This window comes from Acyrthosiphon pisum, chromosome A1, assembly GCF_005508785.2.
Source record: "Acyrthosiphon pisum isolate AL4f chromosome A1, pea_aphid_22Mar2018_4r6ur, whole genome shotgun sequence".
NCBI lineage: Eukaryota > Metazoa > Arthropoda > Insecta > Hemiptera > Aphididae > Acyrthosiphon > Acyrthosiphon pisum.
In genome coordinates this window covers 70,123,127-70,137,461 of record NC_042494.1, presented here as the reverse complement: position 1 = coordinate 70,137,461, position 14,335 = coordinate 70,123,127, and the positions used below count along the sequence as shown (strand labels likewise).

General features: G+C 30.2%; 1 protein-coding gene across 3 annotated transcripts in view; it reads left to right on the top strand.

The window, feature by feature from the left end:
- The window catches only part of LOC100161479 (AT-rich interactive domain-containing protein 2), a 26,472-nt gene that overhangs the window by 5,980 nt on the left and 6,157 nt on the right, over positions 1-14,335 (top strand). Inside the window, exons 3-16 of one of the 3 annotated variants that reach the window (XM_008184899.3) lie at positions 6,888-6,985; positions 7,117-7,268; positions 7,328-7,546; positions 7,619-8,247; positions 8,309-8,473; positions 8,561-8,915; positions 8,978-9,233; positions 9,293-9,575; positions 10,039-10,185; positions 11,050-11,175; positions 11,238-11,364; positions 11,439-12,754; positions 12,822-12,986; positions 13,227-13,280. In XM_008184899.3, the coding sequence (XP_008183121.1) occupies positions 6,888-6,985; positions 7,117-7,268; positions 7,328-7,546; positions 7,619-8,247; positions 8,309-8,473; positions 8,561-8,915; positions 8,978-9,233; positions 9,293-9,575; positions 10,039-10,185; positions 11,050-11,175; positions 11,238-11,364; positions 11,439-12,754; positions 12,822-12,986; positions 13,227-13,280 (4,092 nt within the window). Of the gene's footprint in view, positions 1-6,887; positions 6,986-7,116; positions 7,269-7,327; positions 7,547-7,618; positions 8,248-8,308; positions 8,474-8,560; positions 8,916-8,977; positions 9,234-9,292; positions 9,576-10,038; positions 10,297-11,049; positions 11,176-11,237; positions 11,365-11,438; positions 12,755-12,821; positions 12,987-13,226; positions 13,281-14,335 lie in introns of all 3 variants that reach the window. The other 2 variants (XM_008184890.3, XM_008184894.3) reach the window with 2 other exon arrangements.

Here is a 14,335-nt window from a genome sequence, read left to right as displayed (position 1 = left end):
ATAAAATTAAACCCTATGTTCTTTCAAAAAAGTAAAAAACTTAAAAAATTATAAGGATAAAAAATATTTAAAAATATAATTTTTTAAGAAAAACGTTGTTTTATAAGCGACTTGAAAGTATGTAAAAAAATATTTTCAAAAAAACTTACACTTTTTGAAATAATGAGTGTTGTTTGATAAAAGAATCACCCTGTATATATATATATATATATATATATATATATATATATATCATAATATGCGTTCTAGCCGTTTCAATAATATATAATGCCGCTAGCAAGCGCCCCGATACGAATATACGATACCCATACTGCAGCTCTGTCGAAACGTTTGATTATTATTATTGCATACGTAGAATATATTATGATTATTGACGTTATACCGCAGCATTACATAATATACTCTAAATGGTGATATATATTAAATACTTACGCATTCAAGCACATTTTGTCTACACATATAAATAAGGCTTTTGGCACAATTACGATCTATCCAAACACCAACATCTGGCTTTCCAATGCTATTCGAACTCGTGTTTGTGCAGACGTGTGTTATCGAAGTGTATTTTAAATTTTTTTCTCTTCGGTACCCAGACCCTAAAACTATTAAATCCTTTTTCTTAAAATCTGTAAGGACCAAGCCACCAAGGGTCCGCATGGTATACCATCTTATAATTTGTGGACGGTCGAGTTTTATTTTTAATCAAGCACCAAACGTAGTCTATTAAAGGGCTGTGGTATTGGAACGGAGAAGAAATTACGTTAGAAACTTCAATAAGCAGCTTTTACATCTCATATCAAAATGAGTGCTGCGCGCGCGTAGTCGTTAACGAGTGTTTGTAGACCTTGTAGACCGCTTGGGATTTCTGTAAAGAGAAATCAATAACTCCGTCTGTCACTCTACTGCTGGTTAATTTTTATTTGTCTAAGCAAATGATTTTCTTAAAATGCCATTGTGTGCCGTGTGTGTTGTATAAAATAAACATGTCATTGAAAATTGGAACCTTATGTAATGTTGTAGTTTAATTCGAATGCCAACAAATGATTGTGTTTAAATTTAATAATATTGTAATATAGGTTATCAATACATATTATCTGTTTTCGACTAATTATTATGGTCTGTCAGAAAATCATATAAAATATTTTATAGTATCTACAGCAAAACACCTCGCTAGTCGCCAAGTATTAATAATTGCCATTAGGCATTAGTAAAATATTATAAATATAAAAATAATTTAATTAATTAGGTAATATTGAAAACGTTTATTAAGCAAGTCTTAATTTGTCTTCAACTCGGTTATTTATTAACTAGTCTTGTTCAGATTAACTTGAGTACTTTTTTTATTAATTAATTATTAATTTTTTGTTTTTTAGAAACATAAATACTTTACATAAAATACTATACCGATCGAGTATAACATACTCCTGTGTATACAAGGAGTATCCATCATTCATCAAATTTCTGTTTCTATAGTGTTAGGTTAGGTGAATTACGTGAATACATTTTAAACGTTTTGATCATAACTCATAAAGTCATTTAATCATTAGTAATATCTTCGTATTTCACGAATTAGTATATTTATAAATTTGACATATTGTGCATCAATATTTTTATAGATCTATTTCAAAAATCAAAACCATTATTGTATTTGTATTTAATGAATATGTGCTTGTAATGCTCACCAACACTTAACTGACTAATTATGTTATGTAACAGTGTAGCCTGTAATTAAAATTATTTAAAGAAGTTATTTTAAAATTAATTTTCCGCATTATAGGTTCCGACGTAAATGTATAACAAAATTAAGAGAACCTATAATATAGAGCGTCCCTGTAACTATAAATTGTTCTCTGACGCAATTACTACGATTCAATAACTGTTCAATACCATAATAATGTACTGAATGAAGTGTGTAAAGAAATTAATGCCAATTGAGGCAATTAAAAATAAAACTCATATTTATTTCAAATTGGTTTGATTACAATTTCTGAGTACACGTTTATATGTGTAATATTTGTGTTATTGATGTAGGTAAGTATGTACCAACATATTTATGATTTTTGAACAAATTACTTACTATTATTTGTGATTATTTATTGAAATAATCCATATCAAATCGATAGTTATATAGGTATAGTAGGCACAACAGTGTAAAATATAGGTATCTGTTATCGGTAGATCACACGTTCAAAACACGTCAAACTTCAAAAGATGCAATAATTCATAAAAATAATTTTAAAAATCATATATGTGAAGTTGAAATACAAAACGTACTATTGCCAAAATACTGATTTTTCAGGAGAAGCGATTATCTGTATCTTAACATTTTCAATAAAAACAAACCATTTACAACCAGACAAATCAATTAAAAAAATTTTTTTTCAATTATCTAATATTATATTATTTATTTTTAAAACGATTCAAATGTGTTAAATATTCTAGAGGTTATATTTTTAATTTAATTTAAAACTTAATTAAAATTATTTTTATAAGAAATATACAATTTACCTATACTAGGTACTTAGCATAATAAGTATATCTGATAAGAGACCTTACAAAAAACATGGTAGACGTGATTAAGAAGTCACCCACTAGTGACTCTTTGCTTGAGAGTAGAATTAAAATGTTTAAATTAAATTTTTGTACGTTTTGGAATACCACCTTTACTTCCCTATAGGGAATACAACACGGGTATAAGTACGTTTTGTCATAACAAAAAAAGTACATTGTGGATATACTTCGTTTTAATATAGACAATATAATATAGTTAATGATTTGTTCCCAAGGCCGTAGCCGGTGGTGGGGGGGTTAGGGTTCAGACCCCCCCCCGAAATTTTTTTTTGAAATAATATTGAATAGTTTGAGTGTCCAGTCTTGTACACGTTAGAAGAGTTGGAAAACCACCATAATAGTGACACTTCGTCTAAATCCTCACAATTACTTAATGCCATCATTAAAAGCGAGTTTGTTATTAGTTTAAACGTAGCAGGTGAATTATTTTCTCTGACTTTGCCTCTTTGCAAAATTTTACAAAAAGTTAACTGCGATCTTTACGAAGCATGTGAACATATTGAAAATATATCCGAAATTTTAATGAAAAAACGAGAAAACGCCAATGAAGAGTTTTCAATTTTATTTAATAAATCTAAAACCATGTTAAAATCAGTTAATAATGAAATAGCTATACCAAGAATTAATTCTCGTCAAACTAAACGTATCAACATTAAAACCAATGATCCCGAAGAATATTTTCGAATTTCAATTTATATACCTCTATTAGACGACTTTATACAACAACTAAATGAACGATTTAATAACAAGAAAGACTTAATAACAAGCCTGCAAAACGTCATCCCTAAATTTTGTGTCAATAAAAAATATGAAGATATTAAACCTTATGTTGATTTTTATATTGGTAATTCAAACTCACTAGCTATTGAAGCAGAATTTTCGTTATGGCAGACAAAATGGACCAAGATTTTGGAGAAAGATAGACCAACGCGTTGTCCCAGTGCAATCTAGATTTTATTCCGTCAATTTCTTATTTATTAAATGTGTTGGGAACTTTGCCCGTATCGGCGTATCAACATCAACACCTGAAACGACGTTTTCAACTTTAAAACGCCTAAAAACGTTTTTAAGAAACAGAACCGGACAAGAAAGGTTAGTAAGACTAGCCCTCATGAGTGTACATAGAGATATTGAAATTGACACTGAAGAAGTTATCAAAAGATTTTCAAATACTTCAAGGAAAATTAAATTAATATAGTTGTATTGTAGTACGTTTTACACATTTTTTTATTTTTTTGATATATGTATTGTATATAGTTAACTTGTATACTAAAGTGTAATGAATTATAATTATTAATGTAGAAATATAAGATAATGTACAGTTACCTACCGACATTTTTAAAAAAAATGTCATGTTCTTAATTTAAATAATATTTTTTATAATTTCATATTTTATTACATAATATAACATTTATACTCTACCCCCCCCCCCCCCCAAAAAAAAAAAAAAATTTTCCTGGCTACGGCCTTGTTTGTTCCTATTATTTTAACATGGACAATAGAATCTTTTGATTTTCTAAATATCATTTTTATGTATGGAAAAGGTTCGTTTTGGATTAACCAGTCATTTTGAATCGCAGATTTGACTAGTAAATAGTACGTTTTGATCTATTCTGACGGCGCCAATCGATGTATCGATAATTTTCCATAAGAATCGATATCTAACTCGATTTTGGCAATAGTACGTTTTGGATTTCCACCCCTCATATTATAGAGGTATACATTTCTTTCAATATTGCTGTAGAAATTTCACTGTTTGATTTTGTGTATAATTTGTAGGTATTATAGTTTTTTAATGGATTAAAGATGCACCTTATAATATGTTATTTACACGTTTTTGGATAGGCTAAAAAGTAAAAAAGAGGGGTGAATATTTTTTTTTAGTCTGCTATGAAATTATAAAAAAATAACTATTTTAGTAGGTTAAAATGGTTTTATTATTTTCCACCTAAATTGTATCTTTTTATTTTTGGTTGAACTTCTTTAAAATAAAGTTAAAAAAAATACTAAATATTAAATACACTATTGAGAACTTTTTCAAACTTAACACGATGAAATAAAAAAAATAATTATTTATTAGATTTAAAATAAGTTAGTTCTAAAACTAAAAATATATGCGTAAATTGTAAATACCTATTAGCTATTAAATACGATTCGCCATTTACTTCGATGCTCGACATTCGTAATTCGAATATTGAATTAATTTGACGTATTTGTATTAGATTTAAATTATTATTTTGAAAATATAATTAGAACATTAATAGCATAAATTACGGGTTTTGTGATATTTATTTTATTTTTAACCCATGGAACCCATATAGGTTTTAATTAGGGCCTTATTTTAGTTCTTAGTTTTTTCTATGCATTTTTAAGTGTAAGTATATGATATTGATAATATATAGGTAACCTTATAATTTTGAAAAAGACAATTAAACTAAAATATCTGCATAATGTAAAGAAATGTAAAAAACTAAGTTTAATATTTTATAACCATCCTGAAATTGTATAAATATCTTATTTGTATAATATAGTTAACGGTAGTTTCATAAAAAATTAAAAACTATTTTCTTTATGTAGGGTACATACTTAATTCTAGGAAGTATAATATTGTACTGGTACATTTTGAAAAACTGCTAATATATTTTTAAATATTATGTGAATGTGATATTTTATACGTACAGTTCTTGCATAAAGCTTGTTAGATATTATTTATTACTTATAAGTTTATTACAATTGTATTTAAGCTCTTCGACTACATATTATGATTTATGATATATTGATTATATTCGTGCGCTCTGGCCAAAGATATGAGTGTAAATATTATATAATATATTATCATTCGTGATTCAAAAAAACGTCAAAAGGTAAATAATAATAATAATAATAATAACAATTAGTTGAACGTCGATAAAAATCGTGATAAATGTTTTGTAAACAAAATATTATGCTACATATCGATTAGAAATCGGGTCATCTGACGAGACTATGAGAGTCATCGAGTTATCGAGTTATCGGCTATCGGTTGTGCGCGTACCAGTTTGGTACTTAACACAGTTACACACTACACACATTCATAGGTAGAACGTTATAGTATTATATTTTGTTATTACTTATTGTTAGCGATACCGGTGCAAGTAGTGCAACAGCACCAAGTCGCGTCGATATCGATATGTTTGTCACATGGGTGGAGGGGGGTGGGCTTGTCTAAAACTCGCTTCGATGTGCATCGTTAGGACGGTTTCACGGACATGCACTTGATCTTGACGCGCAAGGGGCCATTGATAAAAACATGACTTTGGTGGTGGGGCTGTTGTAGTTGTAGAATTGTGTTGGCCTCTCCACTGCGTGTGTGTGACGTCACCGTTACCCGATCAGCTGGAGGGATACCCCCGGCAGACGCCACGTGGTTCCGTCGTCGTAGTACTGTAGGTAGCAGTCGTCGTTGGCGTCGTCGTTAAGCATCTCCGCGAATCGCACAACACACACCGACGACATTACTGTACACATCCGGGTACACGCACCCGTTGCATGGAGGGGGGCACTCCTGACCCGCGTTGCGCCTCTCAACCGCGAACGTTTTCTCTCCTTTTCGTTTTTCCCGATTTCCCGCTTTTTTTATATATATTTTCCGTGCTTGGCCAGGTTTTCGGGTTTCCGTCGATCGGTGTGATGACGCGGTCCGTCGGGTGTTTCGATGCTGCTACGAGTTGTGTGAAATAAGCACCGTAAACGAATCCCAAAACCTATTGTGGTTATATTATTATTGTCTACATTAGTATGTAGATGATGCCGGTCTATAAGATTAAGTACTGACTATCGATTTAATTTGTATTATTTTATTTACTTTGTAAAACGTTCATGTGACGACAACACTTTTTATTAGGATAATAAATATATTTTTCCACATTTTTAACGGTACTATCACAAAAAAGGTGAAATTTCACCTATTCTGTGGTATTATTGTGTACATATTTTGATCATTAGATAAATCAATCGGCATCACATCAATGTGTGTTGTACTCTTGTATGTATTGTAAATTAAGGTGCAATGGCATATTTAACCTATATCCATGGGGGTGAGTGCTAAAACCAATATGTATACTTTTTTTATTGAATATCCCAGTCACCCACCTCAAATACACCCCTAGTACTAAGAATAATCAAGTGCAATACATACTAAACTAATTTAGTACCCATTACTTTTGTAAATGAAACTTTCTTGTTCTTTTAAACAATACATTGTTAGTTTGATTACTGACATAGTCAAATTGAAAGTACTCTATTGAAAATAATTGATAATTTGTTGTTTTTTATAGGTTAACCAAAGAAATGATTGGAAAAATCTTTTGGAAAATTTTGATCTGCTGTCATCATGTATTAATGCTGAAGTTGCATTAAAACAAATATACCTAAGGTAAGGCAGAATTAAAGTAAAAAACCTTTTTATTAAACATCTTGTGACATACAGTTACTGTAAAATAACTTTACTTAACTTAATTCATGCAACATAAAACTACCTATAGTTATTTTTAATTTTAATATCAGGTACTTAGATCGTTATGAAAAAATTAATTTTTTGGGAGAAACTGGATCAATTGCTGGTGACGATGATGAAGATAGTAGACATAAAAAATGGTCTGCTAGAGCATTGCATTCTGTTCCTTTAGTTTATAATCATCATCAACATGCTGTTAATGGTATGTATGAATTAGCTAGTTAATAATTCCAAATTTTAAAAACAACATTTTCTTTGTAGAACCTGTAAGAGCATTTCATGGTTTATCAACCAATCTATACAAAGCAAGTGATTACGAAAAATTGTCATTATCGTTGCTATCACCTTTACCCAATGAGCAAGACCTGGCAATTAATGTTTGTATTCTGTTATCTAATGAAAACAAACATGCAATTAAGTTATCAAAGTGCCCACAAATTCTTCACCATCTCTTGGCTCATGCTGGTGTATTTACTCACTGTAAGATTAGTATACAAAAATACACTTCAAACATTTTACTAAATACTAATTAACATTTTTAATGTTTTATAGTTGCTTCTCGTAAGTATTGGGATGATTACTATCGGAAAGTTAGAAAATGGTCAATAAAATCATTTTGGAAAGAAGTTCTTGATGAACAAGAACTTTTATACTTGACAGACGAAAGTCGTTTTTCTGCTAGAACCCCTAAAACTGTACCACGGAAAGATGATGAGTCAAGTTCTTGTAGTGATGATGATGATGATTTTGGAAATAATAAAGTGAAATTAAATTTTGATCCGTCTGACGATGAATTGTTTGGCCTCAAACGGCCTCTTGGTACAGATGATCCGTATGGGCAACGGGTATATCAAGTGGCCTTAATACTGAGAAATTTGACATTTTTTGAAGAAAATATGAAAGTTATGGGTCAAGACTTAACATTTCTAAGATTTGTTTTATTGTGCTGTGCAACAAGATGGAACTGTTTGCATCAAATTGGTTTTGAGATGTTGGGTAATATTGGACCTGTAGTACCTCTTGATGTTGGTTCATTACAGCATGCAACATTAAATATTGTCTGTAAAAACATTACTGAATCTAATGATCGTTCTATCATATTAAGTGCGGTTGAAGCTTTAAACAGAATGGGCTCTAAAGAATCAAATGAAGAATTTTTATTGAAAAATATTAATCAAAAGGTAAAAACAAAATGCAAAGCTAATTAAAACAAAATTATATTAAAAACATTGTGTTTTTTAGGTATACGATAAAATATGTAACATGTTATCCTTGCATGATATTATGTTGTTGATACAAACATTGGAATGTCTGTACTCATTGAGCTCACTTGGTGAGCGTGCTTGTAATGCAATTGTTCATGTACATGGAGTTATTGATACTCTGGTGTCTTTGATTACTGTCGAGGTAACTTTTACATAAATTATTTTATAATTTAACATACATTTATTAAAACATTTTATATTATTATTGTATTTGGTGTATCCATTATAGGCACAGACATATGGTCCCAAAGCGTGTATATTAATGAGAGTTATTGAGACTGTTACAACTCCTTCGGCAACAACATTTGCTGCAGAGTCAGCACCAAAGACACATTTGATGGCAGCTCCTAGTGTTCCTCCACCTTCTAATGCATCCCAGCATCTAATTTCGACTTTTGCATCTCAGAATGTACCTCCCCTACCAACACCGGCGGTTGCTAACCCTGTTATGTTACCTAATGCTCCAAGTGCAGTACCTGTTATGTCTACAACTTTAAATACTTTTACATCTGTAACACCAACAGGGCCACCACCACCACCACCACCTGTGCAATCAATTGCGAGCCCCAAAATGATGGTTCCAGGTACATAATATAATTTTATTTTATTTTAAAACATTACATTTTAACTATAATTTGTTTCTTAGTTACTATGACTGTTACAACCAATTCAGCTTTAGTGTCTACAAACCAAACTTCTCCTAGTGTTCCTCAACCCGCTAATATGATTCAACAAGAGAATGAACAATTTGCATTAAACTGGATTCGTGCTGTGCTTGAAGTGTGTCCTACTCCTGGACGAGGAATTGATCAAGCTGAATTATATAAATTATACATGACTGCTTGTGCTAGGGCTGGAAGAAGAGGAGTTATTGCTCCACTTCATTTTCCACGCTGTGTCAAGTAAGTTACAATTACTTAAATTTTATTAATACAACATATTATTTAAAATTTTATTTTAGAGCTGTGTTTGGACCCGGTGTTGGACCTAAAAGTGTAAAACTTGCACAAAGCCAGGGTGGTATAGCTATGGATCCACCCACTCAAATTATTGCATACGAAGGAATTCAGGTTCGATCAAAACCATTGTCATTCCCGATCAACGCACCAATGGTTGTGACACAATCTACATCTGTAACACCCTCGTCCGTTCCTACCTCACCTATCCTTAAAGCACAACTTAGTGCACCAACTACTAATGTCCAACAGAATTCTCCTCTAATTAAACGTGAAATCATAGGAAAGGTAATCAGCTTATTTGATTTATAATTATAAATAAATTTTAAAATATTTGTGTTGGGTATCATTAAAATTTAACAATAGTTGTTTGGTCATTCTTTTGAAAATATAATTTTATAGTGTTGTAGACACGAGAAAAATAAATCTCAACAAGTGAACAATAATAATAAAATTTACAATAATTATCAGTTGATTGTTGAAATTATATTGGGTTTTTTTTATTATTATTATTATTATTATTATTATTATTATTATTAAGACAAACAACAATTATAAACAATATAAATGTATAAAATAGGTAATATTGGTGGTAAGGGGGTTCCATATTGAAGAAGTTTGTGATTCATAATACTTCAAATTATTTAAAACAAATATTTCATTTTAACTTAGCTGAACGTTATTAACACATTCTCAATGTTTTTAATAAAGTTTAATTTCAGTTAATATTATTTTACTATTATATTTTTAGACCATACAGAATCCTGTATCATCCACAAGCATTACGAATGAAACATCTGTCATCACTACAGTCGCATCTGCTACTATATCTCAATCTGAAGGAACATTATTATCTAATAGCAATACATCTTTAATTAAAACATTATTAGCTAGCAAGGTATGCGATCCAAAATTGAATGTGCCTTCTGCGACCATTAAACTTAGTAATAATGAGTCATGCACGTTATATGCTTCTTCTCAAAATTGCAATTCTTCAGTAATTACTGAGGTAAGTTTTATTTAATGTTAACAAATAAAAACATATATTTAACTATTAAAGTATTATTTAATTAATTCTTGTAAATCCAAAACCATAAAAGATAATGTGAATATTTCAATTTTTCTTAAATTTCTTGGGTTTACTTGTTTTAGTTACTTTAAATTTTGAATATAGATGTTTATTCAAATTATTTCATTCTGTGAACTGAAGGTGGAAGTAAGGTTTGTGGGCATGGTTAAACTAATGAAAATAAACTTAGACGTGCGACTAATATTTTGTTTTACAGCTAAATGTGTTTATAAAATTAGATGAATAACCATTTATAATTAATTCGATTTGATGATTATTAACTAACAGATAAAATTAAGCTTATTTTTTTTGATATTATTTAGTATTTAACAATAACAATTCTTACACTTTGAACAAAATAATTTTTAAAGTTATTGTAGTTGTATATTATTCTTTTTGATTACTAACAAATTTTTCATTTTATAAATAAAACAATGTTATATATTAATCTATTTGACATTTCTGATTAAAAGTAATCAACAGGTACTAAGTATAATTCTTCATTTTACTGATTAATATATTTTATCATCAATTTCAAAATATTTATCCTATTTTAAAATTCCTATTATATTTTTAAATTAAAATCTTATTTCCATTCTATATAAACTATAAAATATAATCAACCGTCTTCTTGATTTTAATCATTTTAATAATACTTTATTTTCATTATTGAATATTTGATTTTGCAAATAGGTGGCTCAGCGTCAGCAACAACAAAAAATATTACAACAACAAAATAGTTCTACTACATTTGCTTCGGCATCATCGATAGTACCTAAGCAAACTGCCAGAATTAATGGTATCAGAACTACTTCAGATGTAAGTGATTAGCTATTTTAGCTTTGTAAATTATAAATAATAATATATCTTGTTTATCACAGGAGGTATGTAAAAACGATATGGGTGTAACTGTGTCTAAATCAGAACAGCATCAACAGTCTGTTATTACAACAATTGCTTCTAGTAACAAAATGTTGGCTAATAGCTTGAATAAACTTAGTGATAAAGGTATATTACTCAATTACTTCTTATTTTTCTATTACCTTATAACTTATTTCTTAAACTACATTTTTTTGTAATAGATCAATGCGAAATGACTTTACTGGAGCCAAAAAAAGAACCTCTTCTAAATGGAACTCCAGAGGTATCGGAAGTAAACGACATAGCCTCAAAAAGTGTAATGTTATCAGGGCTATTAGATAAAGAGATTGAGAAAAAAGATGCACCATTTTTATTTGGATCAATACAAGTTGGAGACAATGGTTTGGAATTAAATGGTTCTTGCTTAGAAACAAAAGAAAAATCCGCGGCTGCTTGTATTAAAATTAAACAGGAAGTTGGAGAAGAAAAGCCTGGACAACAACTAGTTAAAGTAATTGTTGGAGGTAAACGGTCAGCTGAAAAAGACATTTCTTGTGATCAAGTACCTAAAAAACTACATCTCAATGGTAACAGTAGTAGTAATGATGAGGAAAACATGGAGGTTGATGAAAGTAATATGAAAGCATCTTCAACTGCTGCCAATCTTTATGCTGCTTTAGCAGCTGATGTTTTAGAGGATATTGATGGTTTAGATGATGAACCAACAAAACCAATTCCTACTCCTCAACAACAAATTCAAGTGAATACTCAACCCACAACTCAACAAATTTTTCAAACCCCTGGGCAAATCATTGTTTCGTCTTCAAACACTCAATGGCCATCAAATAATCAAAGAGGCATTGTGACAATGGTTCATCAAGGTAGTGCTGGTGGGCCACAATATGTTTTGGCCCAACCTCAATCTGCTTTAGTACAAGGTCAAGCTCAAACTGTTCTTGTAGCTCAGACTACACCTCAAGGTTCAGGAGCTAAAACAATTATAATTCTTCAACAGCCTGCTGGAAATAATAATCAATCGCCCAACACTATGACTTTAAGTCAGACTAATTTTGTTCAAACCTCTTCGCCATCAAACCAATCTAAAGTAATTGTACAACGAATTCCAACAACTCCTACTATTAAACAAACCACAACTATGGTGACTAGACCTGTAACACCAGTCACTTCTAACGCTAATAAACAGCAAATTAAGGTCATTAAGACTGTACCTCATATTGTATCTGCCTCTATGCCTACACCGTCCGTTCAAACTAGGATACGCACTACAACTCCTGTTAAGGTTACTGGGGAGGTCCACACCACTACTACCAATCATCAAGGACAATTTTTATGTGAGTGGAGAGGGTGTATGCGTAATTTTAAATCTGCTAACGAGGTTTATATGCATGCATGTGAGTCTCATTGTCCATCTAATGGTGTGCAAGAAATGCAATGTTTATGGGAACGATGTGATGCTATGAAACGCAAGCGATTTTCATTAATGACACACTTATTTGATAGGCACTGTAATCCTGATGTAAGTGTTAAAAATTATGTGTTATAACTTAAAAAAATATATAATTAATTATTTTACGCATTTTAAGGTATTGAGAATGATGGCTGTTCGAAGAAGACAATTATCTCAAAGTGGTCGTAGTGAAATACCACCTCCAGCACCACCAACACCCCATCCTGGTTATGCACCTAATGCTGCCTTTAATGCTATTAAAAGGCATGCATTAGAGTTTGTTAATCCCAAAGAACTACAGGTAAGATATTTAAAATGTTAATTATATTTATAACTTATAAACAACATATTATACTAAAATCACTTTATAATTAAGGATTAGTAGTTAAGTTAAATTACAAATTTAAATTAATACTAAGGTATTGCATTTTAAGTTTTTAATAAACATCAAATATAATTTTTTTTATATTGATGTTGAAATTAAAATAGAATTACTCAGGAACCAGAAAATTAATCAATTTTATGTATTCTTGAAACATAGCAAAGACTAGTGAGTGCGGCCGGCAATCATCAATCGGCTGGAAATGTCGATCAGGTAAATTCTGTTTGAGTGTGTGCCTTTTCAAATTTTGGTTGGATAATATTGATTTAAATTAATTATTATTAATTGAAAATTGCATGTTTCAAGAAAGTTTATATTTATTGCTATACTCGCCCATGAGAGAACATCCGTAAAAACTTGTCTGTCGTTGCTCATGGGTCGTATACCCAACCATACCAAGCGGAGACCGGTCGGCTATGATCGACGGGAGACATTGTTGAAATTCGTTTATACATAGTGATATCTGTAACAATGGAGAACGGCTACATTGTAGTCACTATATTTGCATTCTAACGTAATTTTTTACAGTAATATTTTAGTGTTTTTTTTTTAAAATTTTTATTCAATTTGGACAAAGACACATTGAAATAACGACCACTAAGAGATATGTGTTTGTGTGAACCCCTGTATACAGGCCGCTGATTAATGGGGACAGGAACTATGGTAGGAGAAAATCGGCCTAGCGGAACTCTTGGCCGTCAGTTTAATGCGCGAATTACAGAATTTCTCTCTTGGGCAGGAGTATAAAGATTTGTATGGTCTGTGCTTATGAAATTGATTCTTAGAAGTTTATCAAATATTTTATAGATTTAGTGATAATATTTTCTTATTAATAGTAGATATTTTTTTTATCTTTAAATTAGACTGTATTTTTCTAATATTATGCACAGTTAAAATTTGTTGTTTTATTCGACAAATTTGCATTTTTATTATTGAATCCACTATTAATTGTTCAAATATTTCTGCTTGTGTATTTTTATAAATTTTGTTTTATTTAAAAACATCTGCTATGCTAGAAATACAAATAGGTATTAATTAGCAATTATAACATAAAATAAGAATTTTTTTATAGTTTTCATTTTAAAAACTGTGCTTGTTTTGTTTTTGCGTGTTAAAATATAAATATATCCTATATCATATTATTATTTTTTAACAATAACATATTAAAATCCCATTTTCTGATATTAAAAATATTATCGATATTATTATTATTATATTAGAGAAAAATAAAGAATATTTGGTGACTGATTTTAATATTTAAATTATTT